The following is a 27548-nucleotide window of genomic DNA, read 5'->3' as shown; positions in this document are numbered from 1 at the left end:
ATAAATTGGTCAATGTATTAATTGAAGAAAGCCAGTACCCCTGGCAGGGGTCCATCCTTGACAGCACAGGCATGAGCATGAGGGCATCCTGCATTCTCACTGGGAAAGCAAGTGCACAGCAAGGCTCAGGTCCTCACACATCTCGCCTGTTTTCTGTTTTGCCCAGACCCTCTCACCCCAGGAATTTGCATAACAGAATTCTGTGCTCACTTAAAAGTTAACAATGGTGACTACTTAGACAAAGAAAACTCATAGAACTGAGGGAAGCTCAGGGCCCCAACCTTCTAAATGGTCCACATAAAGCCCATCTCTAAGGCACATCATTTGGGCCTTTTTCTCTTAGCATGTTATGACTTCTATGTCTGCCTTCCTCTTTCAACACCCTGACAGTGCTAGTTAGCACTGCAGCCCAGAGACAATAAAATGAATCATCATCACACTACTTGGGGGAAAAAATGTGAACAATCAATTATTGCAGATCACACATTTTTATTTAACACCTGCAACTTACAAACCCATCTATCATCAAGGTTTCCTGTACACAGAATTTTAAGTCACAAAATGTTTTCCTTGCCATAATGTAACAATACATTTATTTATAAGAATATTAAATAACCTAGAATCTCCCTAAGGTATTCTAATATTGGAAAGGAAAGGGGAAATGAAGCATGGCACTAAATATACTCAACTACACAGAACAGAAAATAATGCACTGATGATCCAGTTGATGAATCAGAGATTCCACAAAGACCCCTAAGCCTGAATATCAACAGCCTAGAAAAACAGATCGCACTGTGTTACAGACAGGGAAGTGTTCCTCTTACTTAAAAGTGATTTTCAAGGTCAGCCAGCCCAACTGCTCTCTCACACTTGCAGAAAGGTTATATAATTTGAGTGCTAATTAAATACCTGTGAATGAGATCATTTTATACGAAGTTGCTGGTTTCTCTCGGCCTATTCCACTAAAATTTGTTATCAAAGAGTCATTTCATTCCTGTTTAAAACACTAACTAGGATGGAGACTACCACAGAAAAGCTCATCTAAGGAAGCACGGTGTGGCCAGAGAATGTCGGGCTTGAACAACTTCTGCAGGACCACTGGGTCCCCACACCCCAAGAAATGATGGGCTGGATATTCCGTGAACTGGAGTCTCAGTTAAGCTGTTGGCATAGCTAAGTTGTGGAGTCATCCGCAGCGCTTCCACGTTTGTAACAGCTTTGAACAGTGGTTCCACAGTCCAGGAAGCCAATGCAAGAACAGGAAGCATCTAGTCCTGGAAGGAGAGACACACAGCCAGGTTCCCAGGGCTGCACCCCTACAACTATCCCTTCAGTGGACCACCAACGTCTAGGGGAAGGATATTCTGTTTTGCCACACAACTTCCCATGGAAATCTACAGAGATGTGCAGCCAAGCCACTGGCAGTACTAGATTTGCAACCCTTAGCCAATCCTACTTCTGTACAACACAGCCCAAAGGATGGAGAGGCGCCCTAAATGTCCGCTCCTTACTTCCCATGGACGCCAGGCCTTAAATAGCCTAGAAAAACATGTCTACTTTTTATTTAAAATCTCCAACAATCCCTCGATGGAGTCTGTGTTCTCAGAGCCCTTCTAGCTTCCTAAAGCCTAAGTTCTTGTGAATATAACTGAAATGCGATCTTAGGCAACATTTCCTTCAAAGTTCTAGCTTAGAGAGAAAGTACATGGTGGTGGTGTTGCAGCGGGACTGGCCACAAGAGACAGCTGGGCATAGGTTTGGGGAGACAGAATTCATTACACTCTTCTCTCTACTTCTGTGTATGTTCAAAATTCTCCACAATGAAGTTTTAATTTTTAAGTACTGTCTTCAAAACTAAGCCAGAAACTGCTTACAATTGTGACCTTGAGAAGGTTCTACAGCACAAAGGCAAGATCATTGAGAGTTTCCTGTTGATAATGCTGCAACTGGATGTCTTTACATCATACAGAAAAATAAGCCCAAAGACAATTCAGTATGTAATTAGGTGCTTCCAGATACTCAGCTATCCAGCCCAAGATAAAAGACTTCCAGATAGTTAAGAGGGTTACGGGACAGGGGTGTCATCTACTGAAATGGCTGTGTAGTCACCCTACTGTGAAGCCCACCAGTTAGAAAGCCACATTGAACACATTCATTCATTCAACAAACATTTACGAAGCATCTTTGATAAGACAGGTGCTGCCATAGGTTCTGAGAATACAGAGGTTAAAAAAAAAAAAAAAAAAAAGCAAAGTCCCTGCACACAGGGCAGGCAATAAGCAACTAAGTAAATATATGCTACCTCAGATGGCGAGAAGCAATATCGAAAAATAAAACAAGGGACTGGGGAGACTGTTATTTTATATGGAATGACCAGGGAACACATTTCTGCTATTACAACTAACTCATGCAACAGATGATAGTGATCTGGTCCCAGGAGGGTTATAAAAATAGTCAATATTTACATGGTGCCTACAATGTTCCAGGCAGTATTCTAAACTCTTCCAATTCCATAACAACTCTTTGAGGTAGGTAGTATCATTAGCCCCATTTTATGTTACTTTATTTTTTTTTTTAGAGACAGTCTTGCTCTATCATCCAGGCTGGAGTCAGTGGTATAATGGTAGCTCACTGCATGCTTGAACTCATGGGCTCAAGCAATCTTCCCACCTCACCCTCCCAAGTAGCTGGGACTACAGGTGTGCACCACAAGGCCCAGATAATTTTTTCATATTTTTTAGAGACAGGGTCTCACTATATTGCCCAGGCTGGTCTCTACCTCTTGGCCTCTAATGATCCTCTCACCTTGGCCTCCCAAAGTGCTGAAATGACAGGCAAGGGCCACCGCCCTTGGCTAATTTTTTAAAATTATTTTGTAGAGATGGATTCTCACTATGTTGCCCAGACTTGTCTCAAACTCCTGGCCTCAAGTGATTCTCCCCGCCCTGTCCTCCCAAAGTGCTGGGACACAGTCATGAGCCACTGCGCCTAATGAACCCCATTTTTAAATGAAGAAACACAGCACTGAAGAGGCCAAGTAACTTCTCCAAGGTCAGACGCTACGTGGCGAGGCTCAGAGTACAAGCTCTTGCCGCTCCGTGACAGTGTAGGGGATGAAAGCAGGCAGAGCCAGGACTTACTGGCAGATGTGAGGTAAAGCTGGAAGGAAAAGGGGCATGGAGGACACCTCCAGTCTATTTATTAACTCCCTTCTCTGAAACAGGAACAGACTTCGAGTACCACCTGACATTAGAAAAACCTCTTGGGTAAAAGACAGTGCCCAACCCAAACAGATCCAAAGGAACCTGAGGGAAAGAGACAATGCAGGGGTTAAAAAATAATAAAAACAATAACTATAACATTCTCAGAAATCAGAAGAGACAGTATACTCTCATGAGAAGAAAGATGCTATTTAAAATATAAGGGGAGGGGGCCTCCAGGAAATCAAATGAAACTGAGCAAAATACTTGGGTATAGCAGAACACAGACAAAAAAAATCAACAGAAGTAGAAGCTCATTCCAAAACATCCAACAATCTGCTGATAGAAGCTTTAGATGGAGGCCGGGCGCAGTGGCTCAAGCCTGTAATCCCAGCACTTTGGGAGGCCGAGGCGGGTGGATCACGAGGTCAAGAGATCGAGACCATCCTGGTCAACATGGTGAAACCCCGTCTCTACTAGAAAAAAAAAAAATTAGCTGGGCATGGTGGTGCATGCCTGTAATCCCAGCTACTCAGGAGGCTGAGGCAGGAGAATTGCCTGAACCCAGGAGGTGGAGGTTGCGGTGAGCCGAGATCGTGCCATTGCACTCCAGCCTGGGCAACAAGAGCGAAACTCCGTCTCAAAAAAAAAAAGAAGCTTTAGATGGAAAGAACAAAGAAAAGGAAGAGAAGACAATTCTTCTCAAAAAGTGTGTGCATGTATACACATATGTGAGTATGTTTGTGTGTATGTCTCTCTGTGTCTGTCTGTGTGTGTGTGTGTGTGTGTGTGTGTGTGTGTGTGTGTTAGACATGAAAATTTTCCAGAACTAAAGCACACAACTTTCAAGGTTCAAAGGGCCCACTGTGTATCCATGTTGATTAATGAAATGAATGTAAAGACATTCATACCAAGGCACAGTTTTACAACTGTTCAGAATCTAAACATAGAGGAAGTCAGAAAAGCTTCAGACCTCTCAGTAGGCTGGACAATGGCCACAGAGACACCACTGCAAGACTGGCATAGGGCAGAAGGGTTGCAGGACACAACAGCCAAACACACGGAGAGGAGACTTAAGATCCTGCCGAGAAGCATGGGACAAATTAATGATGTGTTCATAAAAAACTAATAAGAGATGTAAAAGAAATGTAATCACAAACACTATAGGGTCATTTGCAAATAATATTTGCAGCCATAAAAATTTAAATAGTGATTTAATAGAAAAGACTGAGTGACTATGTTAAGAAGGGTATATTCACGTATATGTGTGTGAATATACAAATTCTTGTCGTGCATAGTAGAAACTCAGAATCTGATTAAACCAACAAACAGTGCTACTAGCACATGACCCCGTGATGTGGCTGAAAGAGCTGAAGGACGCTGACACTGGGAGCCAGCAGCAGGGATGGGGAGGAATGGGACAGGATAGGGACTCCCTATTTTTATGATAAACACTGGAAAAATATTTAATTTTTTAAAACCATTTACAGGCATCACTCAACAAATTTACAAAATAGATAAAGAGGAAGCAAAAAAAAAAAAAAAAAAAAAAAAAAGAGAACCAAGGAGATAAGAAACAACATTTAATGGCGGGGACAGGAAGAAAGGGAGCTGAGTAGGAAACAGGAAAGAGGATGTTTCGGCGGCAAGAGGCAGGCACGTTACCATGGAAGGTAGGGGAGAAAAGCACGTTTAAAAGTATTGTGGAGGCCAGGTACAGTGGTTCATGCCTGTAATCCCAGCACTTTGGGAGGCAAGGTAGGATGATCACTTGAGGCCAGGAGTTCAAGACCAGCCTAGGCAACATAGCCAGACCCCAACTCTACAAAATATTAAAAAATAAGTTAGCCAGGCATGGTGGCATGCACCTGTAGTCCCAATTACTTGGGAAGCTGAGGCAAGAGGATTGGCTGAGCCCAGGAGGTTGAGGCTGCAGGGAGCCATGACTGCAGCACCACACGCCAGCTTGGGGGACAGAGTGAGACCCAGTTTCAAACACACACACACATACCATGTAGATATACACACTGAACTGTTATTTATTATATAAGCCAAGGGCAAAGGTCCAGCAGCAGAAAGCACAGAAGGCATGAGTGAGGGATGCTGCGGCTGCCAGGGAAGGGTGGGATGAGAGGCATGGATCACAAAGCTTGTTTTAAAGAGCTGACAGAAAGAGGAAAAAAATGACGTCTGTCGACTACTCCACACACTTTTTAAAATACCTGTCCATGACTCTTGAAAGGATATACAAAATATCTGCCAATGAGCATTATTCTTGGGATCTACAGCAGTAGGTAGATTCCAGGGTTGGAGGAGAATGAGGACTAAGAATTGACTATGGGGCACTATGCTGATTGTCTGGGTGACAAAATTATCTATACACCAAACCCCTATGACATGCAATTTACCCATGTGACAAATCTGCACATGTACCCCTGAACCTAAAATAAAAATTGGAAAGAAAAAAAGGAGTCCAGACCTCCACATGGTGATGTTTAAAGTATCTTCTATGTTTACAAATGAATGCTTATAAGTTTATGATTACATTTCTTAAAAGTCAAAACATATTTTTATACCTTTAATTAAACAGTACAATGTCATCTCATAGGTGGAAACTAAACAGTTGTTTCCCTCAAGACAGGGTCTTGACAGGGTCTGGCTCTGCCACCCAGGCTGGAGTGCAGTGGTACAATCACAGCTCAAGGCAGCTTCGACCTTCTAGTCTCAAGAAATCCTCCCACCTCAGCCTCTTTAGTAGCTATGACCATAGGTACACAACACCATGCTCAGCTAATTTTTTTAAAAAATTTTGTAGAGTCTGGGTCTTGCCTTGTTGCCCAGGCTGGTCTCGAACTCCTGGCCTCAAGCGATCCAGCCGCCTCAGCCTCCCAAAGTCCTGGTTATTACAGCCCTGAGCCACCATGCCTGGTGCAAATTTAAAAACAGTATTAATGTGATTTTTTTTTTTTCAGCCTAATTATGGAAGCTAGCACTTTTGTTTCCTAAATTTCAATATGGAATTTTCTTTAGTACTTTGAGTCAATCTTAGGATAAATAGTTTAAAACTTTATCCCAGTACTTTCAGAGAGTAAACAGAAAACCATTCAGAGAAATGGCCAGAGTTGGGGTGTGTGTGTGTGTGTGTGTGTGTGTGTGTGTGTGTGTGTGTGTGTGCAAGCGCGCGCACGCTATAGAGGTTCTTTAAAGCACAACTCTGTTTGTGGCCTGGACTTGGGACCCCTCACTCTTGAATCTACCCTTAACTGGCGGTGCGGGGCTGACTTCGCTGATCAACTTCTTCTCTGGGCCTCACAGTTCCTTCATTGGTAAAACTGGCATCTCAGCTATAAAATTCTACAGACAAGGATTTATGGTTCCAAAATTTTCTAGATCTACTGAGTGCATATAGGATTAATAATGGTGATCAGATCATTATTAAAGTTAATTTTCTTTTCAATTCAGAGAACTAAGTTAGATGACAGATTCCTGGATTGTACTACTGTGGCAGGCCTCTCAGAGAGTGTTCCCAGGGGGCTATTTTGGTAAGTTGGTTATTTTTCAGTGCCTTACCAGCAATCAGTGTCTGGGTGTTGCATTTTAATAACAGTCTGAGGTAGAAGTCAAGTGGGGCTCTGCTCAGCAACTGATAGGCTGGATCTGAGGAAGCAACCACTGCTGCCTATATAGGGAATCCTTCTACAGGGGCAAACTGCCAGGTAGGAATGGGGATGGGATGTTTTTTTCCTCTTGAAAGAGGCACAGCAGTGCGTGGTGGTTCACACCTGTAATCCCAGCACTTTGGGAGGCCAACGCAGGTGCATCATCTGAGGTCAGGAGTTACAGACCAGCCTGGCCAACATGGTGAAACCCCATCTCTACTAAAGATACAAAAAAGTAGCCAGGCGTGGTGGCTCGCACCTGTAATCCCAGCCACTCAGGAGGCTGAGGCAGGAGAATCGCTTGAACCTAAGAGGCGGAGGTTGCAGTGAGCCGACATCATGCCACTGCACTCCAGCCTGGGCAACAGGGCCAGACTCCAACTCAAAAAAAAAAAAAAAAAGTCACAAGTTTAATTTATTGAGGGTTCTAAGAAGAATTTGCCATGAGAAAAATACTTTAAATTTAGTGGGTAATCTGAGAGGCCACCAACAGATCACAACACTTTAGTTTTGCAATAAAAAGCTGAAACTACAAAATTTTATAATTACTAGCTGGTTAAAACAGATATTTTAAATGTGCAAAATGATTGCAAACTTCTCCTCCTTTATCTTCTAAATCCAAGATGTCTTGGAGCTTTACTTCCTATAATTAAAGGTTGGAATTATACCATGTCAAACTCAAGTTCCTTGTTCAGTCTAGCAAAAACAGAAAACACGAAGTTTTGGGATGGACCGTGACTATGAGCCAAAAGGGGGAAAAAAAAAAGACATGAGCCTTTTAAAATTATAGTGGTTTCACTTTTAAATAAGAGCAGCTCTTCTCTCAAAAATCACTATCATAGATGTTTATAACTAAATACTTTTCTCCCACCCAAGGCATACATGTTGCCAGAAAAATAGTCTGTGCTAGTACAAGAGCCTGTGGTGTTCTTAATCAACCCAACTGATGATTACACAATCATTATAATGTAGCAGCTTCAGAGACAGTTAACTTTTTTTAGCTCATTATGAGAAAATTTTGTACAGATCAATCATCCACAGCAAATATATCAAAACATAACAAACAGCTTTTTTAAAAAGTACCTACTAAAAACATGAAATAAGCTACAAATCCTAGGATATATCTAAATAAGTTAGCTTAGAAAAATAAACTTTTTTAAAGTTTAATTAACATATTAACCTAGAAAAACAAAACACCCTGCAAGTTACTGTATAGATCATGAATCAGGGGTTCTCATGTTATAGCACACACATTTATCACCTGGGGAATTAAAAATGTCATGGTATTGGGCCAGGCGTGGTGGCTCACATCTGTAATCCCAGCACTTTGGGAGGCTGAGGCGGGTGGATCACGAGGTCAAGAGATCGAGACCATCCCGGTTAACATGGTGAAACCCCGTCTCTACTAAAAATACAAAAAATTAGCTGGGCATGGTGGCACATGCCTGTAATCCCAGCTACTCAGGAGGCTGAGGCAGGAGAATTGCCTGAACCCAGGAGGCGGAGGTTGCGGTGAGCCGAGATCACGCCATTGCACTCCAGCCTGGGTAACAAGAGCGAAACTCCGTCTAAAAAAAAAAAAAATGTCATGGTATTATACCTGCTCTTCAAATTTCCCTGCAAGTCAACGGCCACCCTGACTCTAGTTGCAGTGAGCTAAGGCCTGCTGGTCCAGGAACGGCACCAAAGCTCTCAGCTCACGATGCCAGCATCTGATTGTCAGACTACCTGCTCACTGTCTTTCCTAATATATACAGGATATTCAGATAATGTAAAGAGGCTATTTATTCATACAGACATCCAGAGAAGAAGGTAAAATTTAAAAAAAAAAAATTAAAAACTTATTTTGAGCTTTAACTGTGTTCTGCCCTGGAGTAACTGAATTCCTTTGTGGTGACAGAATATGTACCCACAGGAAGATTCTTCAGAACGATATTTACATGCGGTGCTCAGGATGAGTGAGCTCTTCAGATTTCAGGTGTTGGCATTCATTTAAAAATCTGAAGTTTTTAATTGAATTTAATGTTTTCCGTCTTTTCTTGATTCTCACCAGTTACATAAGTCAACAGATTCCCAGTAAATAACTGATATTATTTTGTATGTAGACGATAAAACATGTATGTTGTGGCAGTGAGGGGACGAGAGGAGAAATAACCACAAAACTATTGTAAATGCAGACTTCCAGCCCAACCTCCAGCATTCTGATTCAGTTGGTTAGTTTGGGACCCAGAAATCTACATTTCTACAAATACCTAGGTGATCTTCACGCAAGCCCTCCTGTTTTATAAAAACACCCTTACTTCTTCCTGAAGCATTTTCTGCTGCATTGATCTGTCACTGAAATTTATGTCAAAACAAGGGCCAGGGCAGAGGGAAGGGTAAAAGTGAAACGAGATGAAACATAAATTAAAATACTGTGGATGCTGGGTGATGGGGATGTGAGGGTCCACTATATTACTTCACTCTACTTTCATGTATGTTTGAAATTTTCCATAATAAAAGGAAAAACAAAGCTCAGTAAACAGATCAAAGTAAGTCTACAGCCCCACACGTTTCAAGAGGCTTGCCAGTAGAATTTCCATCTGAACTTTTACCAATTCAAGGAGTTGCCTACAATCCCTTTGAGCAATTTCAATGCTGAAAGACACCTCCCCAGTCCCCGCCAAAATAATCCTCTCTAACTAAATTCTTAAGCCAAAGAGGTTTCTTTCATATTCTTAGAGATTAAGCTGCTCTTGGAGGAAGTATATCAAATCTATTTTTCATATACCTATTACTCTGAAAAGAAAAATAAGATTTTGCCAATACCACTATAATGCAGTTACTACTGCAAACATGGTATTTAGAATGTTTATGGTGGTATTTAATAGTTTAAGTGACAGGGAGAAAACACGGACAGAGTCCTTCCAATTCATCTGTCTCTAAGAGGTCCCAAAGTTGCTCTCTCCTCCCTCCCCACAACCCCAAATATTAGGTACAGGAAGCAGAGGATCAAAAATCTATTAAAAATGCCCCAGAAGCAATGAGCAAACCCAGCACCCAGATCCTGGCTTTTCTTTTCTTTTCTTTTTTTTTTTTTTTTTTGAGACAGAGTCTTGCTCTGTCACCCAGGCTAGAGTGCAACAGCGTGATCTTGGCTCACTGCAAGCTCCCATCTCCTGAGTTCAAGCGATTCTCCTGCCTCAACCTCCAAAGTAGCCTGGATTACAGGCATGCACCACCACACTCGGCTAATTTTTGTATTTTTAGTAGAGACAGGGTTTCACCATGTTGGCCAGGCTGGTCTTGAACTCCTGATCTCAAGTGATCTGCCTGCCTTGGCCTCCCAAAGTGCTGGGATTACAGGTGTGAGCCACTGCACCCGGTCCAGATCTTGGTTTCTAATATCACTCTCCAGCAACAGGAAACAGAGCTCCTTAAAGAAAAGGCTGATTATAGGAATGGTGCAGGGAATATACAAGATGAGTCTGTAGCTTCTTAAAATGCCAGAAAATAAGGAAATGCTTAAACAAGAAAAAAATGAGCTGGGCACGGTGGCTCAAGCCTGTAATCCCAGCACTTTGGGAGGCCAAGGCGGGTAGATCACAAGGTCGAATGATTGAGACCATCCTGGTCAACATGGTGAAACCCCGTCTCTACTAAAAATACAAAAAATTAGCTGGGCATGGTGGCTCGTGCCTGTAATCCCAGCTACTCAAGAGGCTGAGGCAGGAGAATTGCCTGAACCCAGGAGGCGGAGGTTGCGGTGAGCCGAGGTCACGCCATTGCACTCCAGCCTGGGTAACAACAGCGATACTCCGTCTCAAAAAAAAAAAAAAAGAAAAAGAAAAAAGAAAAAAATGAGTATGTCAGTGGGACACCCAGGAGCCAACTGAAAGAGCTCCCAATGGCCAAAGCTGTTATAACATAAGAACAAATAAACAACACTGTGGAATCAACCCAAAGTATAAAATAAATATCCATGCATCCACACTGATATAAGTAAATCCATGAATAAAGAAATATAAACAGAGGATCACTTGGGCCCAGGAATTCAAGGCTGCAGTGAGCCATGACTGTGCTACTACACTCCAGTTTGGACTACAGAGCAAGACCTGTCAAGGAAAAGGAAGGGGAAGGGGAATGGGAAGAAAAGAAGAGACAGAAAAGAAAAGAAAAGAAGAGAGAAAAGAAAAGAACGGCAAGAGGGGAAGGGAGTTAAGTCTCCTACAGAGAAGAACTTCAAATAATGTCTATAGACACTTTCTTGCAAAGAGGTGGAGCATAGCTTGCCACCCATTAAGAGTTGACCCTGCACTCATACACCATAGGGAACGGAGGACAGAGCAACTTTTCAGGGTAAAAGCTGACAAACACTACTCAGCCAGGTGACCAAGTGACAAGTTATATTGTAAGCACATGCCCTCGATGCCCTTGATGTGATACAATGAGAATGGCACTTTAACTCTGTGGTCTTCCTCCCAAAAACCCACATCCCCAGTCTAATCGTAAGAAAAACATCAGACAAATCTCAGCTAAGGGACATTCTACAAAATATCTGACCAGTACTCCTCAAAGCTGTCAAGGTCATTTCAAACAAGGAACAGACTGGGGGAGCCCAAGGGGCCTAACTACTAAATGTAATGTGGTATCCTGGAAGAGAAAAAAAGACACAGGAGAAATATTAAAGAAACTGAATAAAGTATGGACTTCTTTAATAATAATATATTAATGCTGGTTCCTTAGCTGTGGCAAATGTACTACATTAATGTAGGATGTTAACAACAGGAAGGCTGGGTAAAAGATACACAGGAACACTCTCTGTACTATCTTCTCAATGTTTCTGTAAATCTAAAATTGTGCTTAAAAAAAAAAAAATACATAAATGGCCTCATTCCAGGTGAAGGTCTGTGGCTGCATGGAAACTCAAGTCTGCAAGAGAATGAGGTGCTCCAGCTCATACCCTCTCCTTTCATCACACACACACACACACACACACACACACACACACACACACACACACAGGTACTGGTTTGGTGAGTACTTAGAGTACTTAGTTCTCTAGTATCATCTTCATCATCCTCAGTTGCAAACGCTGACGACGCACCTACAACCTGTGACATAACATGCAAACACCAATCCCAAAACTGCGCTATCCCAAGGATGTAAGACACAGTCCTTGCAAACTAGGTGAACAGACTGGACTTAAACAACGATGCAGGCCAGGCACAGCGGCTCACACCTGTAATCCCAACACTGTAGGAGGCCGAGGCCAGAGGAATACTAGAGGCCAGGAATTCGACGATGCAGGAAGTCACAACTGTACCCCTGTACCCCAGCCTGGGCAACAGAGCAAGACTTTGTCTCTTAAACAAAAAACCAATGATATGAAGATACGAAGTGGTATTTGATATTTGTTAAGTGCATGTGGTAAACAGGTACGATGAGCTCAAACCTTTCTTGATCACAGTAAATTTCTTTCTTCCTTCCTTCCTCCCTCCTGTCTTTCTTCTTCTTCTTTTTTTTTTTGAGGGGGGCACAATAAACCCAAACCTTTCTTGATCACAGTAAATTTTCCTTCTTCTTTCTTTCTTCCTTTTTTCTTTTCTTTTTTTTTTTTTTTTGAGACGGAGTTTCGCTCTTGTTACCCAGGCTGGAGTGCAATGGCGCGATCTCGGCTCACCGCAACCTCCGCCTCCTGGGGTCAGGCAATTCTCCTGCCTCAGCCTCCTGAGTAGCTGGGATTACAGGCACGCGCCACCATGCCCAGCTAATTTTTTGTATTTTTAGTAGAGACGGGGTTTCACCGTGTTGACCAGGATGGTCTCGATCTCTTGACGTCGTGATCCACCCGCCTCAGCCTCCCAAAGTGCTGGGATTACAAGGCGTGAGCCACCGCGCCCGGCTCTTTTTATTTTTTTTATTTTTGAGAGTCTCACTCTGTCACCCAGGCTAGAGGGCAGTGTTGTGATCTCCGCTCACTGTAACCTCCGCCTCCCAGGTTCAAGTGATTCTCCTGTCTCTACCTCTGGAGCAGTTGGGACTACAGGCATGCGCCACTATACCCAGCTAATTTTTGTATTTTTAGTACAGACTGAGTCTCTCCACGTTGGCCAGGCTGGTCTTGAACTTCTGATCTCAAGTAATTCATCCACCTCAACCTCCCAACATGCTGGGATTACATCATGAGCCACTGTACCCAGCTAGCAAATTTTATTTATGTTCTTTCCATCCCATGTCATTTATAAACCAAAAATGTGTTCTATACCTTAAAAAGTCACATAAGTTGACCTTTTAAAAGGATGAAATGAAAAGAAAAGCGTAAGTTCCAACATTTTCATCCGGCACCCCATGGCACTGTTTGCGGAACAGTTTGCTCCACAGGTATGTACTCTCAAGTTCACCAGGGGAAGGAATCTCTCAGGGCTGGGCCAAGATCAAGAACTCAGTAAGGAAGGTGGGTCCACAAATAAGTTTTAAAACAATAAAAAGATAGCAGCACTTACAGAGGCAGGAAAAGAGGCAACTGCAAACACGGAGAATACATGGAGAGCCAGAAGATGGGAATCTGCATGGGATATTTTGCAAGCTATAGGCAGATCGATTTAGCTCTGAAGAAAGTGCTGTGGAGGGTGGAGGCAGGAACAACAGATGCACTGCAGCAGACACCCAGATGCAACGGTTTCCCTTCACCAAACAGGCATCAGATGCAGGGAGCCAGGGTCTACTTTAGCCACAGCACATGGTCCTGGCATATCTCATTTGACCTGAGGGTAACTCAAGCCTTTAAAATACTAAAACTGCCCAGGTGCAGTGGCTCAGGCCTGTAATCCCAGCACTTTGTGAGGGTGAGGCAGGAGGATGGCTTGAGTCCAGGAGTTTTGAGACCAGCCTGAGCAACATAACAAGATCCCATCTCTACAGAAAAATAATGTTTTACATCAGTCAGGGATGGTGGTGTGTGCACCTGTAGTCCCAGTTATTCGGGAGACTGAAGTGAGAGGATCGCTTTGGCCTAAGAGGTTGAGACTACAGAACTATGACTATACCACTGCATGCCAGCCTGAGTGACAGAGCAAGACCTTGTCTCAAAAAAAAAAAAAAAAACTTCAAAAAAACACATATAACAAAACGCAAAACCTACCAAACTGTCAAAAATTAAACGGACGGTTTACCACCATCATCCCCTCCCACCAAAGGCCCAGGAGGGCAGAGGAGTACAAAGTCACTCTTCTGTGTGGTTGGGGAAGGAAAAAATGGCAGAGAAAATGAAAGGTACTGATCAATGTTGTGGATACGGGCACCTGAGACATCTGGCATAAACAGTGCTCACTTTTCCCTCCTCAATCACAATACAATTAAATGAGATTTGGAATCACTTCACTGAGCTAACTTTCGAAAAATATAAATAAAATTTTAAATAATGAGGTTATTTTTCTGATATGGTTGCTCTTTGTGACAAATAATTGTAATGCCAAGGCAGGGCTCCAAATTAGCCACTTGCTGCAATTTTAAAATACATCACTCCAATATTTTGCTCTGCAGACATGCTAATTTCATCATATTTCCCTCATTTTCTACAACAGTACCTTCGTAAGAAGATTCAAAGAAAAGCTGATAATAGAGTCTAAAAACCCTAGATGGAGCAGTCTTTCCAGATCAGAGTTGGTTGTCCAGCATCTCCTCCTGTAACATTCCTTACCTCATCTTAGTAAATAAAAAGTTTTAAAATAGTAATAAAGTACAGCCTAGTAGACTATAAAAGTACATGATTTTAGGCCGGGCGCGGTGGCTCAAGCCTGTAATCCCAGCACTTTGGGAGGCCGAGGCGGGTGGATCACGAGGTCGAGAGATCGAGACCATCCTGGTCAACATGGTGAAACCCCGTCTCTACTAAAAATACAAAAAAAATTAGCTGGGCATGGTGGCACGTGCCTGTAATCCCAGCTTCTCAGGAGGCTGAGGCAGGAGAATTGCCTGAACCCAGGAGGCGGAGGTTGCGGTGAGCCGAGATCGCGCCATTGCACTCCAGCCTGGGTAACAAGAGCGAAACTCCGTCTCAAAAAAAAAAAAAAAAAAAAAAAAAGTACATGATTTTAAAAGAGAAAGGGCTAGGCATGGTGGCTCACCCATAATCCCACCACTTTTGGAGACTGAGCCAGGAGGATCACTTGAGGCCAGGAATTTGAGACCAGCCTGGGCAGCACAGTGAGACCCCAACTGCATTAGTCCATTCTCACACTGCTATAAAGAACCGCCCAAAACTGGGTAATTTATAAAGCAAAGAGGTTTAATTGACTCACAGTTCCACATGGCTGGGGAGACCTCAAGAAACTTATAATCATGGTGGAAGGGGAAGCAAACATGTCCTTCACATGGCAGCAGGAGAGAGAAGTGCCGAGCAAAGGGAGAAAGGTCCCTTATAAAGCCATCAGATCTCATGAGAACTCACTCACTATCACAAGAACAGCGTGGGGGTAACCACCCCCATGATTCAACTGTCTCCCACCAGGTCCCTCACATGCCATGTGGGGATTATGGGAACTACAAGATGAGAATTGGGTGGGGACACAGCCAAACTATATCACCATCTCTTCAAAAAAATTAGGTGGGCATGGTGGCAAACACCTGTAGTCCCAGCTACTTAGGAGGCTGAGGCAGGAGGATTGCTTGAGCCTAGATTTGGGACTTCATGAAGAATCAGGATCATGGTCATAATGATAATTCCAGCTGGCCTTACGTGTCCTAACCAAGGACTGGGCAGCGTACCTGCCTCACACCAGTACTGTCCCATAGAACCTTCTTCCATAATGGGAAGTTCTCCTCTGTGCTGTCCAGTGCTGTCCAATGTCATAGCCACCAGTCACCTGTGGTTACCAAGCCCTTAATATGTGGCCAGTGAGTGCCACTGAAGAACTGAAGCTTTCGTTCTAAAACATTTACATTCAAGCAGCCACAGGGAGCTAGTGGCTACAGTACTAGACAGCACAGGTTTGATCCTTCACAAGACTGTAACTATTCTCCCCGTTTTACAGATAAAGAAACCAAGTCTTGCCCATGCAGTGACTCATGCCTATAACCCCAGCACTTTGGGAGACTGAAGCGGGAGGATCTCGAGTTGGAGACTGCAGTGAACTATGATGGCACCACTGCACTTCAGCTTGGGCAACAGAGCAAGATCCTGTCTCTTAAAAAAGGAAAAAGGAGAGGGAGAAAGAAAAACATCAGTCACATTAATCTCTCCAGTTTCTAAGGGGAAGCATCGGCTCTGGGCTTGTTCTACTACAGCCTGGGTTAATTGGGGATGCCTCCTGAGAATACATAATTGTGTTTAAGATCAAGGGAAACTTTCAAGTGCTCATGGTTCCTTTAAATAAATTAAAACCAGCAATTGTTCACATGCAAGAGCTTTAGTCATATTCAAGTTTAAAAACAGGTTTATTACATAAAAGCAGACTAACCCAGATCATCCTAAAAATTTCCAGCATAGTTCTCCAACACTACGAATTTCAAGTAGTAACAATACCAGCTTAGACTTAAATAAACCAGATTTCTCTCTAAAGCATCTCCATCCATCATATAACAAGTTATTTTGAGCAACAAAGATTTTTTAAACCCAGTAAATTCTAGACATGCCATGTTAAGCAGCTACCACTTTGAGCCCCTGCTTTGAAGCCATACCACGCTACCATTAGTCAATTTTATGAGAAACAAATCTACAAAGAAATCTGAAACAATGAAGAAATCTAGTGTGAGGGCAAACCACTGTGACCCCTGACATCCCTTTAGGTAAATATTATCATCGCCACCCTTGTTAATGACTGTGTTCTAAGCCCAGAGTTTGAGTAATTGACCCAAGGTCTTTAAGCTAGTCAAGTGACAGCCAAGGCCTCACACCCAGATCTCACTACAAAGCCCAAGTTCTTCCTACAACACTGTGTTCCTGCTAGGACTGGTTCATGAATTTCACTTTCAAAGGAAAAAGCTGGATTACTTCTATTTGTCCATTTATAAAAACTTTTTTGAGAACTCATTTGTTTACTGTTTCAGTCAGAACCCTGGACAGCCCTTATTTACATGACAGTGTCTTTTTTTTTTTTTTTTTTTTTGGAGACAAAGTCTCACTGTTGCCAGGCTGGAGTACAGCAGCTTGATCTGAACTCACTGCAACCTCTGCCTCCCAGGTTCAAGCAGTTCTCCTGCCTCAGCCTCCCGAGTAGCTGGGACTACAGGCGCATGCCACCACACCCAGCTACTTTTTGTATTTTTAACAGAGACGGAGTTTCACCATGTTGGCCAGGATGGTCTCGAACTCCTGACCTTGTGATCTGCCCGCCTCAGCCTCCCAAAGGGCTGGGAATGCAGGCGTAAGCCATCAAGCCTGGCCAACAGTGTCTTTTTTAAATTGTATCTACAACTGCTACCTAAGTGGCACAATACACAGGGGCCACAGAGGGCCCAAGGACTCTAAATTTTAAGAGAATTTTCAAGAACACTCAGCACACTGATTATCAGCAAAACTGTACGTATCTGATAACTTCAGTGCTAATCAGCTACAAAACCATTGAACAGACTTATTACTGTTCAAATGAGCATATTTAGTTCGCCCAAAAATATCACCAAGTAAAAGCAATTACAGCAATCCCAACCAAAATCAAATTTCAAGCCTTATAACTACAAATCCTAAAATAATTTGCATAGAAAGCCTGTTGAAAATAATTTTTAATTCTCAGAGGCTGTTAAAATAAACACAAGAATTCATATTTTGGAAAGCATTTCCTTTACTTTAGAAATCTTTTTCAAGATACAAGTCTGTTTGTTTAATCTAAACTGAGAGGCTCGGTTTCACAAGCTGCCATTTAATCAGTAGCTGAGTCCCACTGGCTTCACAGGCTTCCGTGAGGTCCTTTATCTGGAGCTGCTAAAAGCTTCCTCTGTACTCTGTGACCTAATATGCCATAGAACAATAGAACTGGGTTTCCTTGTCTCACCACTATCCTAATACTAATAAGAAAGTGTGAGCTTAGAGAAATACATTCACATATACAAGATCTTTCTTTATTTCCAGTCCTAGTTTATGATGTGAATCCTGAGAATCTTGGAAAAGGCACATCCATGTTTTCTAAGAGAAGAATGATCTGATAACTATGATCTGGGGAAAAGAACTGAACTGTAATCTTAGTTTGGCAATTTAACTGCGTGTGAAAACAGTGAACTTTCTCCTTTTACGTAAAAGACTCCTAGTGAGGACCAGCAAGTCTCAGTCTACATAACAACAAGGGCTTTTGCAGACACACAGATTCTCAGGAAAAGAGGCTCCTAGACAAGGGAGTGTAAAAGAATCCCAGCTCAAAGAAGGAGCCCAAAATAAAGTTCAACCAAGAAATGTCTACTTGCCTGATGGGCAAATGTGATCCATATATTCATAAAACTTTATTATGACTGAATGAGAAAACATCTTTTTCAACTTCTGAGCATAGAAATGAACCTGGATGATGAAGACCCTAAGGATAAATGATTTTCAGATTAAAAGCTGAATTTCTTAAACTGACAATTTCAAGGACCCAAGAAAAAAAAAAAGCTGAATTTCAGTTAACTAAAATTAAACTGAATAGCCTGATCAGACTTCAAGTAGAAAGAAGACCAAGGAGGCAAAAGACCCTATGAAATGGGTCTATCCTTATTTGAAAGTGTCTAGCTCTATCTTCATAAGGAGTGCAGGCTCCTGGATCACCAGAAGCTTTAGTTATGTCACCAGAAGCTTTAGTTACCTTTTGAGCATGTAACTGCTCTTTCATCTACCACACATGCTCAAGTGGGATTCTTCTTTCTTAACCATCGAGCTCACTAGTCAGGATTAGCTCAAAGGTTGTTGTTGTTTTTTTTTTTAATCTTGAGGTCTAATATATCTTGATCAAGAACCCATCTCGGCTGGGTGCGGTGGCTCACGCCTATAATCCCAGCACTTTGGGAGGCCGAGGCAGGTGGATCAGGTGGATCAGGAGGTCAAGAGATCAAGACCATCCCGGTCAACACGGTGAAACCCCCGTCTCTACTAAAAATACAAAAAATTAGCACGGCATGGTGGCACGTGCCTGTAGTCCCAGTTACTTGGGAGGCTGAGGCAGGAGAATTGCTTGAACCCAGGAGGCGGAGGTTGCGGTGAGCCAAGATCATGCCACTGCACTCCAGCCTGGGTAATAACAGCAAAACTCCGTCTTAAAAAAAAAAAAAAAGAACCCATCTCAGTTAACAAGGATCAATACTCTCTTTCTCTCTTTTGAATGGAGACACCAATCCCTTAATTTATATCTAATTGTGCATCTTTTTTTTTTTTTTTTTTTTTTGAGATGGAGTCTCACTCTGTTGCCCAGACTGAAGTGCAGTGGCACGCTCTTGGCTCACTGTAAGCTCCACTCCCCGGGTTCAAGAGATTCTCCTGCCTCAGCCTCCCAAGTAGTTGGGATTACAGGTGCCTGCCACCATGCCCAGATCATATTTGTATTTTTAGGAGAGATGGAGTGTCACCATGTCGGTCAGGCTGGTCTCGAACTCCTGACCTCAAGTAATCCGCCTGCCTTGGCCTCCCAAAGTGCTGGGATTACAGGCATGATCCATTGCGCCCAGCCTGACTGTGCATCTTTTCCACTGACTTTAACCCTAGGCACCCATTATTCATATGCAACACATCTAAAGATATACCTATCCTACAAGGATCAAACTATGAAAGGAAAATTTGTAGCAAAAGTTGCTACACATCACCAAATACTGCCTAAAGTATGTCAAGATTTGATATTTCTATTTATGGATTAGTTTTTCTGATTGCTTTGTTCTATAACACCCCAACAAAACTCAGTTTTTTATAATTCACGACACCATTGTAAAAGAATGGAATAAAAACCATGTAAGAAGTGTACAGGCAGATAGAGGTTCCTATAAAGAATCGATTTTTCCAAAATATATAAAAATCCAATTAAGGGCAAAGTCATCTGGAAATTTCTTGACTCCCCATCACATAAATACTCTTTATCCACTATCCTATACTGGTGTTAATTTTCAACATCAGTATCTTTAAATATTAACATCATCATCCTTCCAATAATAATCTTTCATTATTTCCCAGGTGTCTTCTGTGACTCTAACCAGGGTTGCCTATACACATCTGATAACATTTACTCTTCTTATCTATCAGATTAGAAAACAGAATTCACCTCACAAATATCTGACCTAAGGCAGTTAACAGAAATTTAGCGCTAGATTACATGGTACAATGAGAACATTACGTTCAACTAAAGGGCACTCAATGACATAACCCTGATGTAGCTGTGGAAGCAATTCTATGTAGCTTTCATCATAGATTTGTTTGAAAAATACGCCTTTACTGGAGTCAGGACATCCACATTCTGTACCCAATTAACATTATTTTAAAATAACTCTTGACCTCAAGAGTATTCCAAAACAGTTACAAAACTTGAAATGAAATGGGAAAAAAATCATACAACTAGGGGAATCTAAGACCAGGGTTTGGGGCTCCGCCTACAATGTAGCTCTTTCACCTTGGGTAGGTCATCTGACCCAACATCCCCAGTATCTTCTACTACAAAACGAAGAAATTAGTCTGAATTTTCTTTAAGGTCTCTTCTAACTCTAATATTCTATGAATGCACGGAATTTCAATCTTTCCCCATTTCAAAGATAACGGCGGCAGGCAAGAATGGCAAGTTAGCCTAGATTTTTTTTTTTTTCCTTTTGAGAAAAATGACCCAACTTGGGATGTTTTCTTGGGTTGAAGTTTTATTCAGGAAAATAAACCCCAAATAAAAATGATGTTGAGAAAATGGGGGGTTGAGGAAAGAAAATCATACACTGATGTTAGCTAAAATAGAAACTTCCATCACCCTTAAGCCAGTTTGTCAATAGTTATTCAACGCCTGCTACTCTAATCACTGGCTTCCTAAAATAGAAATATTTATAGTGGTTTCCTTCTCATCTCCGGAGATACATTCCGAATAAAAAGCACAGCGTCTAAAATCAATTTACAACTTCAGAATAAGTTGCTGGGAACGAAAGAAACTCCGAACTGCTCGCCAAGTCATTTGCATTTAAGTATGATTAGGGCTAAGAAACGGTTCTTATCATGAGATGAGAGAAAATCGCACAAGAGGCAGGTGACATCTGGAAAGGGAAGCAGAACTGCCAGTAAACGATATCAGCTGAGGACCCTAAGGCAACAGGTCCAGAGCCAGTACCGCAGCCTATCCCGGGAGGGGTCGGTCGCTGCACCTCGCCCGCCGCCCTCCCCAACCCCAACGACGTCGCCTCGCCCCCGCCTCCCCGCCATCCCACGCCCCTGCGGCAGAAATCTTCCTAATCACTCGCTTCCCCGGGCCTCCCGCCCCTGGCAGGCCCTCCGATCCCTCAGCGCCGAGGCCGGCCCGGCCTTGCCGCCCCTTCCCCGCCGCCGAGGACCCCGCAGCCCCGACCCCGCCGCGGGTCGGCTCACCTGCACCTGTTTGCGGAAGTGGCGCGGCGCCGGTATTGCCGGCAACCAGGAGGAGCAGCAGCAGCAGCAGCCTCCGCCGCAACGCCGGCGGCCCCGGCATGTCGCTCACGGCGCGGCTCCGGGGCCGGCTCTCGAGTCGCCTTCCGTCCGTCCGTCTGTTTGCCAGTCCTGCCTCCCTCCGCTTTCTCAGCGGCACCCGCGCCGGCTGCTCCCAAGCACACGTTGCTTCTGCCAAACCTCGATCCGGCTCCCGGTCCGCACCTGCCGCTCCAACCGCAGAAACACCATCCTTCCCGCCCGCCTGCACCGCCGCTGCCGCCGCTCAACAGCAGCAACGGCAGCAGCTCTGCGGAGCGGCGGGCCCCAGAAGCCGTGCTCCCGCCGCCATGATGGGCTGCGTCATGTGACGTAGCGCGGAGGCGGAACGTCGTGATGGACAGGACGCTTAGCCACTCGTCAGTCCACACTGGCCCGGGAGGCCCCGCCCATCATCCTGAAGGAGTGAGAGGTGGCGGCCGGTGCGCCCCCTGCAGACGGAGGACGTGGGCGCAGGTAACACCGACAATTACTTTAAATTAAAAAATACAGGAAAATGTAAAGAAGACCGCGACAATTATCCTGATATTTTTTTCTCAGTGTTTTATAACATGCAAAAATAGGTCTGTCTTGTCTTCTGCCTTTTTTTTTACTTGTCAGAACTGTTTTAGGCTCTTCTCCTTAAGTTGACCTACACATCCTCTCAGCCATCAAACCGCTTTAGGCTTTTCCCCTGGATTCACCAAGAAGAGAATGCCTCTCCGAGCGTCACCCACTGACTCACCTCCTGAGCTCAAGCTGTTGCCTCTTGTCCACCTGGCAGACACTCTTCCTTTCATCTGTCAAGACTCACCTGACGTATAATTTCATCCGTGAATCTCCAGGAGAAATGACTGTCATCTCCTGAGTGCCCCGCCCTGGCCCTGTATGGACTGCTATCCCAGCTGCTGTGTCATATTGACCCATGACTGTAAGCTCCTTGAGGACAGCAACTATGTCTGATTCAGCCGGGGGAATCCCCGGTGCAGGACCTGGGTCAGAGCAGGTGTTCTCTAAAGCAGTGGTGCATGGCCCTGGTCCCGGGTACCAGGGCAAAGCAGCTACCAGGGGTGGCGTTCTTTCCACCAAGAGGTGAGGTGAGGTCACGTTCCTGCAGAGAGGATAGAGAAAGCACTCTTCAGACACAAGTAACATAGTGGTCACCTGCATGTGGGTTGGGAAAATGCCAAGCTTTTCTGGAAACACGCTATGGTTCAGCGTGTGCATGAGAGGACCTGAATCTTATCCGATGGGACTTTGACACCTGGCAACAGGGGACTCTCCCCAATTCTCCAAACTCCCCAAGTGTCCATCCTAAATGCCAGCTGCTGGTGATGTTAACACATCATTGGACACACAGACTGTGCCCAGGGAATATTTGTTGGATGATTGAGGCAAGCCAATAAATGTCTAAGGAGACAAACAGCTGAACAAGAAACATTGAATTTAAAAGTCCATGGCAGTTAGGTGCGGTGGCTCACGCCTGTAATCCCAGTACTTTGGAATGCTGAGGCTGGCGGATCACGAGGTCAGGAGATTGAGACCATCCTGGCTAACACGGTGAAACTCGATCTCTACTAAAATACAAAAAATTAGCTGTGCATGATGGCACGCACTTGTAATCCCAGCTAATTGGGAGGCTGAGGCAGGAGAACCGCTTAAACCTGGGAGGCGGAGGTTGCAGTGAGCCAAGGTTGCGCCATTGTACTCCAGCCTGAGTGACAAGCAAGACTCTGTCTCAAATAAAAAAAAAAAAAAATAGTCCATGGCTTGGCTGGGCATGGTGGCTCACGCCTGTAATCTCAGCACTTTGGGAGGCCAAGGAGGGCAAATCACTTAAGGCCCGGAGTTCAAGACTAGCCTGGCCAACATGGCAAAACCCCGTCTCTACCAAAAAAATACAAAAAAATTAGCTGGGCCTGGTGGCCTGTGCCTATAATCCCAGCTGCTTGGGAGGCTGAAGCAGGAGAATCACTTAAACCCAGGAGGCAGAAGTTGCAGGGAGCAGAGATCATCACACCACTGCACTCCAGCCTGGGTGACACAGTGAGACTGTCTTTAAAAAAAAAAAAAAAAAAAAAAAGTTCACGGCGTTCTGCTGATTCTATGCAGAATCGGTACAGAAGGCAAAGGTCTAGGAAAGAGACACAATCACCCTGTTGTACTTCTACATCTATCAGGAAGTTTCTCACTTGGAGTTCAAAGAAGCCAGGGACACCCACAGCGTGTACTGGGAGGAGACTCGTCTCGTGACTGTCTGCAGCAGTGGCAGCCCAAGCAAGACCTTGCCTGATAATCCTGGCGGTGGTTACTTACAACTCAGGTGCACTCCAGCAGCACACCGCATCACAATTCCAAAGCTGATTTTGCTATTATTTGAGCAAGCCCAAACGTTAAAAAAACAAACATTCTTTCCTCTTTCACAGAACGGGTTAAAGTCCACATCCCTCAGAGGATGTCTAAAGGCAACCTTTATACCACTAACCCACCTTACCATTTATGCCTTTACCCAGTACTTGAAGTCTTCCAGTTAGAGAGGTTATGAAACAAACAAAAACTTGTTGGCTTTGTTGAGTTTCACCTAGAAGACAGAAGACAGCCGTTAGCACAATTTGGAATTAGATGCCTAAGATCAGAAGCAATATCTTTCAGCGTTTCACTGCCATTCTTTTTTTTTTTTTTTTGAGACGGAGTCTTGCTCTGTTGCCAGACTGGAATGCAGTGGTGCGATCTTGGCTCACTGCAACCTCTGCCTCCTGGGTTGAAGTGATTCCCCTGCCTCAGCCTCCCAAGTAGATGGGATTACAGGCTTGTGCCACCACGCCTGGCTGATTTTTTATGTTTTAGTAGAGACAGGGTTTCACCACGTTGGCCAGGATGGTCTCCATCTCCTGACCTTGTGATCCTCCCACCTCAGCATCCCAAAGTGCTGGGATTACAGGCATGAGCCACTGTGCCCGGCCTTTTTTTTTTTTTTTTTAAACAGGGTCTCACTTTGTCACCCAGGCTGGAGTACAGTGGTGTGATCTTGGCTCACTGCAACCTCTGCCTCCCAGGCCCAAGTGAGTCTCCTGCCTCCACCTCCCGAGTAGCTGGGATTATAGGCGTCCGCCACCACACCTGGCTAATTTGTGTTTTTAGTAGAGAAGGGGTTTCACCATGTTGGCCAGGCTAGTCTTGAACTCCTGACCTCAAGTGATCTGCCCAATTTGGCCTCTCGAAGTGTTGGGATTACAGGCATGAGCCACTGCACCCGGCCCTTTATAACCATTCTGGCAAGTGCTCAGCCTCTTCCAAGTTTTTCTTCATACCATGCCATCACTTGGAAGACCCTCCTGCCATCATCTGTCCAGCAAGCTCTGGCTGAGGGCTGGATGCTGAAGAATGTGGAGTCAGCTTAGTATTGCATGAGCACTTCTGGAGCTCTGGCACCTGTCAGATACTCTAAAGGTTCACAGAGCTCAGCAAGATCAAATGGGGCACCCAGGAGGACCCTGTTGGTGGGGTCCTTGAGCTGTTGGTGCCAACTCATGAAAGCCAATTGTTAAATACTCAGGAATTTTGCACACTGGTTGTTCCACACAGCCATTGTTAAAATTTCAGGCCAGACACAGTGGCTCATGCCTGTAATCCCAGCACTTTGGGAGGCCTAGTTGAAAAGTACAATCACTGAGATTTAAAACTCACTAGAAGGACTCAACGGCAGATTTGAGCTGACAGAAGAAAGCATCAATGAACTTAAAACAGGTAAATTGAGATCATCCAGTCTGAGGAGTGGAAAGAAAACCAAAGAAACAAAAATGAACAAAGCATGGTGGGGGTGGGTAGGAAGAATTGACTTTATCAAAGTGTAGAGAAACCTGACAAACACTACCTTAATCAGATGACCAAGGTCTGAATCAACAATGTTAAATCATGTTGATATTATGTATTTTTTAATATGATGTGATGAACTGTGGTCTTCATCCTCAAAATATATAACAGCAGTCCAATCAGACAAATCCCAACTAAACTCGACAAAATACCTGACCAGTAGTCTTCAAAAATGTCAAGGTCATTTGTTGCAAGTATTTGGTTAATTAAAAAAAAAATTAATGTCAAGGTTATGAAAAACAAAGAAGTCTGAGAAACTGTCATGGCCAAGAGGAATCTAAGGAGATGTGATAACTATATATGTGGTATCCAAAATAGGACTTGGAACAGAAAAATGACATTAGGTGAAAACAGGGAATCTGAATAAGATATGGCCTTTAGTTAGAATAGCGTATCAATAACAATTCATTAATGATAACAAACTTACCACATTAATGTAAAGTAATAACAGGAAAAATTGGGTGTGGGGTACATAGGAATTTTCTGTACCATCTTAACACTTTTCTGTAAATCTGAAACTATCAAAAGCTTATTTTAAAAGAAAAAATAGCAAGGTCTCAAAGCTCTGTAGGATGCCATGGAGCATACCAAAATACAAAAAGTGGGGAAGTCCCAGAAGATTTAGAGAAAGGGAAAAAATACGTATATTTTACAAAATAATGGCTGAAAATCTCCCCAGTTTCATGAAAAGCATTAGGCTACACATCCAAAAAGCTCAAATAACTCCAAGGAGGATAAACTTAAAGAGATCCACATCTGGGTACATCATGGTCAACTGTTAAAAGTTAAAGACAAAGAAATAATCTAGAAAGCAACATGAAAAAGGATCTCATTATGTATATAAGTTCCACAATTAGATTAACAGCTGACATTTCATCAGAAACCATGGAGGCTGGAAGGCTGTGGGAGAACAAAGTCAAAGTGCTGACATGTTAAAGAGCTGAAAGACAAAGACTGTCGAGCAAGAATTACATGTTCAGTAAACCTTCAAAAATAAAAGAAATATCAAGACATTTTCAAATACACAAAAACAGAATGAAATTGTTGCTTGCAACTTTTACTACAAGAGATACTAAAGGGAGTCCTTGAAACAGAAATAAAAAGTCACTATTCAGAAACTTGAATTCACATAAAGAAATAAAAAACACCAGGAGAAGGAAACTATATCACTAAATATAAGAATATAAATATAAACCTATTTTTGTTTATAACTCTTTTTTTCTCCTATCTGATTTAAAAGACTACTACATAAAGCAACAATTATAAAACTGGCAGAGGGACTTATAATGTATAAAGATGTAATTTTTATGACAATAATAGCACAAAAGATGGATGTGGGAAGAGAGCTTATACTAGAGCAAAGTTTTAAATACTATCGAAATTAACTTGGTATTAATCATATTTAGCTTGTTTTAGGGTATTATGTTAATTGTAATCTCCAGGGTAACCACTAAGAAAACTTGAAAATATATTTAAAAACAAGTAACAAGTGAATTAAAATTGTACATTAGAAAATAGCTACTTTACACAAAAGTGGGCAATAATGGGTGAACAGAGGTATAAAACGCACATAAGACCTATAGAAAATACATAGCAAAATGACAGACACAATCCTATTTTACCGATGACCAGCACAGTGACTCACACCTGTACTCCCAAGGATCTGGGAGGCCAAGACAGGAGGATCACTTAAGCCCACAATTTGAGAACAGCCTGGGCAACATAAAGAGGCTTCATCTCTACAAAAATTGTTTAAATTAGCTGGGTGTGGTAGCATGCAAATGTAATCCTAGCTTCTCAGGAGGCCAAGGTGAAAGCATTGTTTGAGTCCAGGAGTTTGAGGCTGCAATGAGCTATAATTGCACCACTGCACTCCAGCCTGAATGACAGAGTGATATCCTGACTCAAAAAAAATTAATAAATTATCATCATCATCTTCATCCTATCTTATTAATAATTACATTAGATGTAACTGGACTTGCTGCTCTAATCAAAAGGTAGAGATTGGCAGAATGAATAGGAAAGCATCATTCAACTATATGCTGTCTACTAGAGACACATATTAGATTCAAAAGCATAATAGATTTAAAGTAAGATAAGAGAAAACCAGGAAAAAGGCGTCTAAAAGAGAGGTGGAGTGGCTATACCAATAATTTGAAACAAAAAAAAAAAAAAAAAAAAGAAGAAGAAGGACATTGTATAATGATGGTCACTCGATTAAGATACTATAATTATGTAGAAACATGCACCTAACTACAC

General features: G+C 43.1%; 1 protein-coding gene across 2 annotated transcripts in view; it reads right to left on the bottom strand.

Annotated features, from left to right (window-relative positions):
* Positions 1–21663, bottom strand: part of LMTK2 (lemur tyrosine kinase 2) — a 101740-nt gene extending 80077 nt beyond the window's left edge. The window contains exon 1 of one of the 2 annotated variants that reach the window (XM_003934237.4): positions 21342–21663. In XM_003934237.4, the coding sequence (XP_003934286.3) occupies positions 21342–21441 (100 nt within the window). In that variant the 5' untranslated portion in view covers positions 21442–21663. The remainder of the gene's footprint in view (positions 1–21341) is intronic. The other variant, XM_010344792.3, reaches the window with a different exon arrangement.
* Between the last annotated feature and the right edge of the window lie 5885 nt (positions 21664–27548).

This window comes from Saimiri boliviensis, chromosome 20 (genome assembly GCF_048565385.1).
Source record: "Saimiri boliviensis isolate mSaiBol1 chromosome 20, mSaiBol1.pri, whole genome shotgun sequence".
Classification (NCBI taxonomy): domain Eukaryota; kingdom Metazoa; phylum Chordata; class Mammalia; order Primates; family Cebidae; genus Saimiri; species Saimiri boliviensis.
The sequence above is the reverse complement of the archived record's forward strand: the minus strand, read 5'-3'. Positions and strand labels throughout refer to the sequence as shown.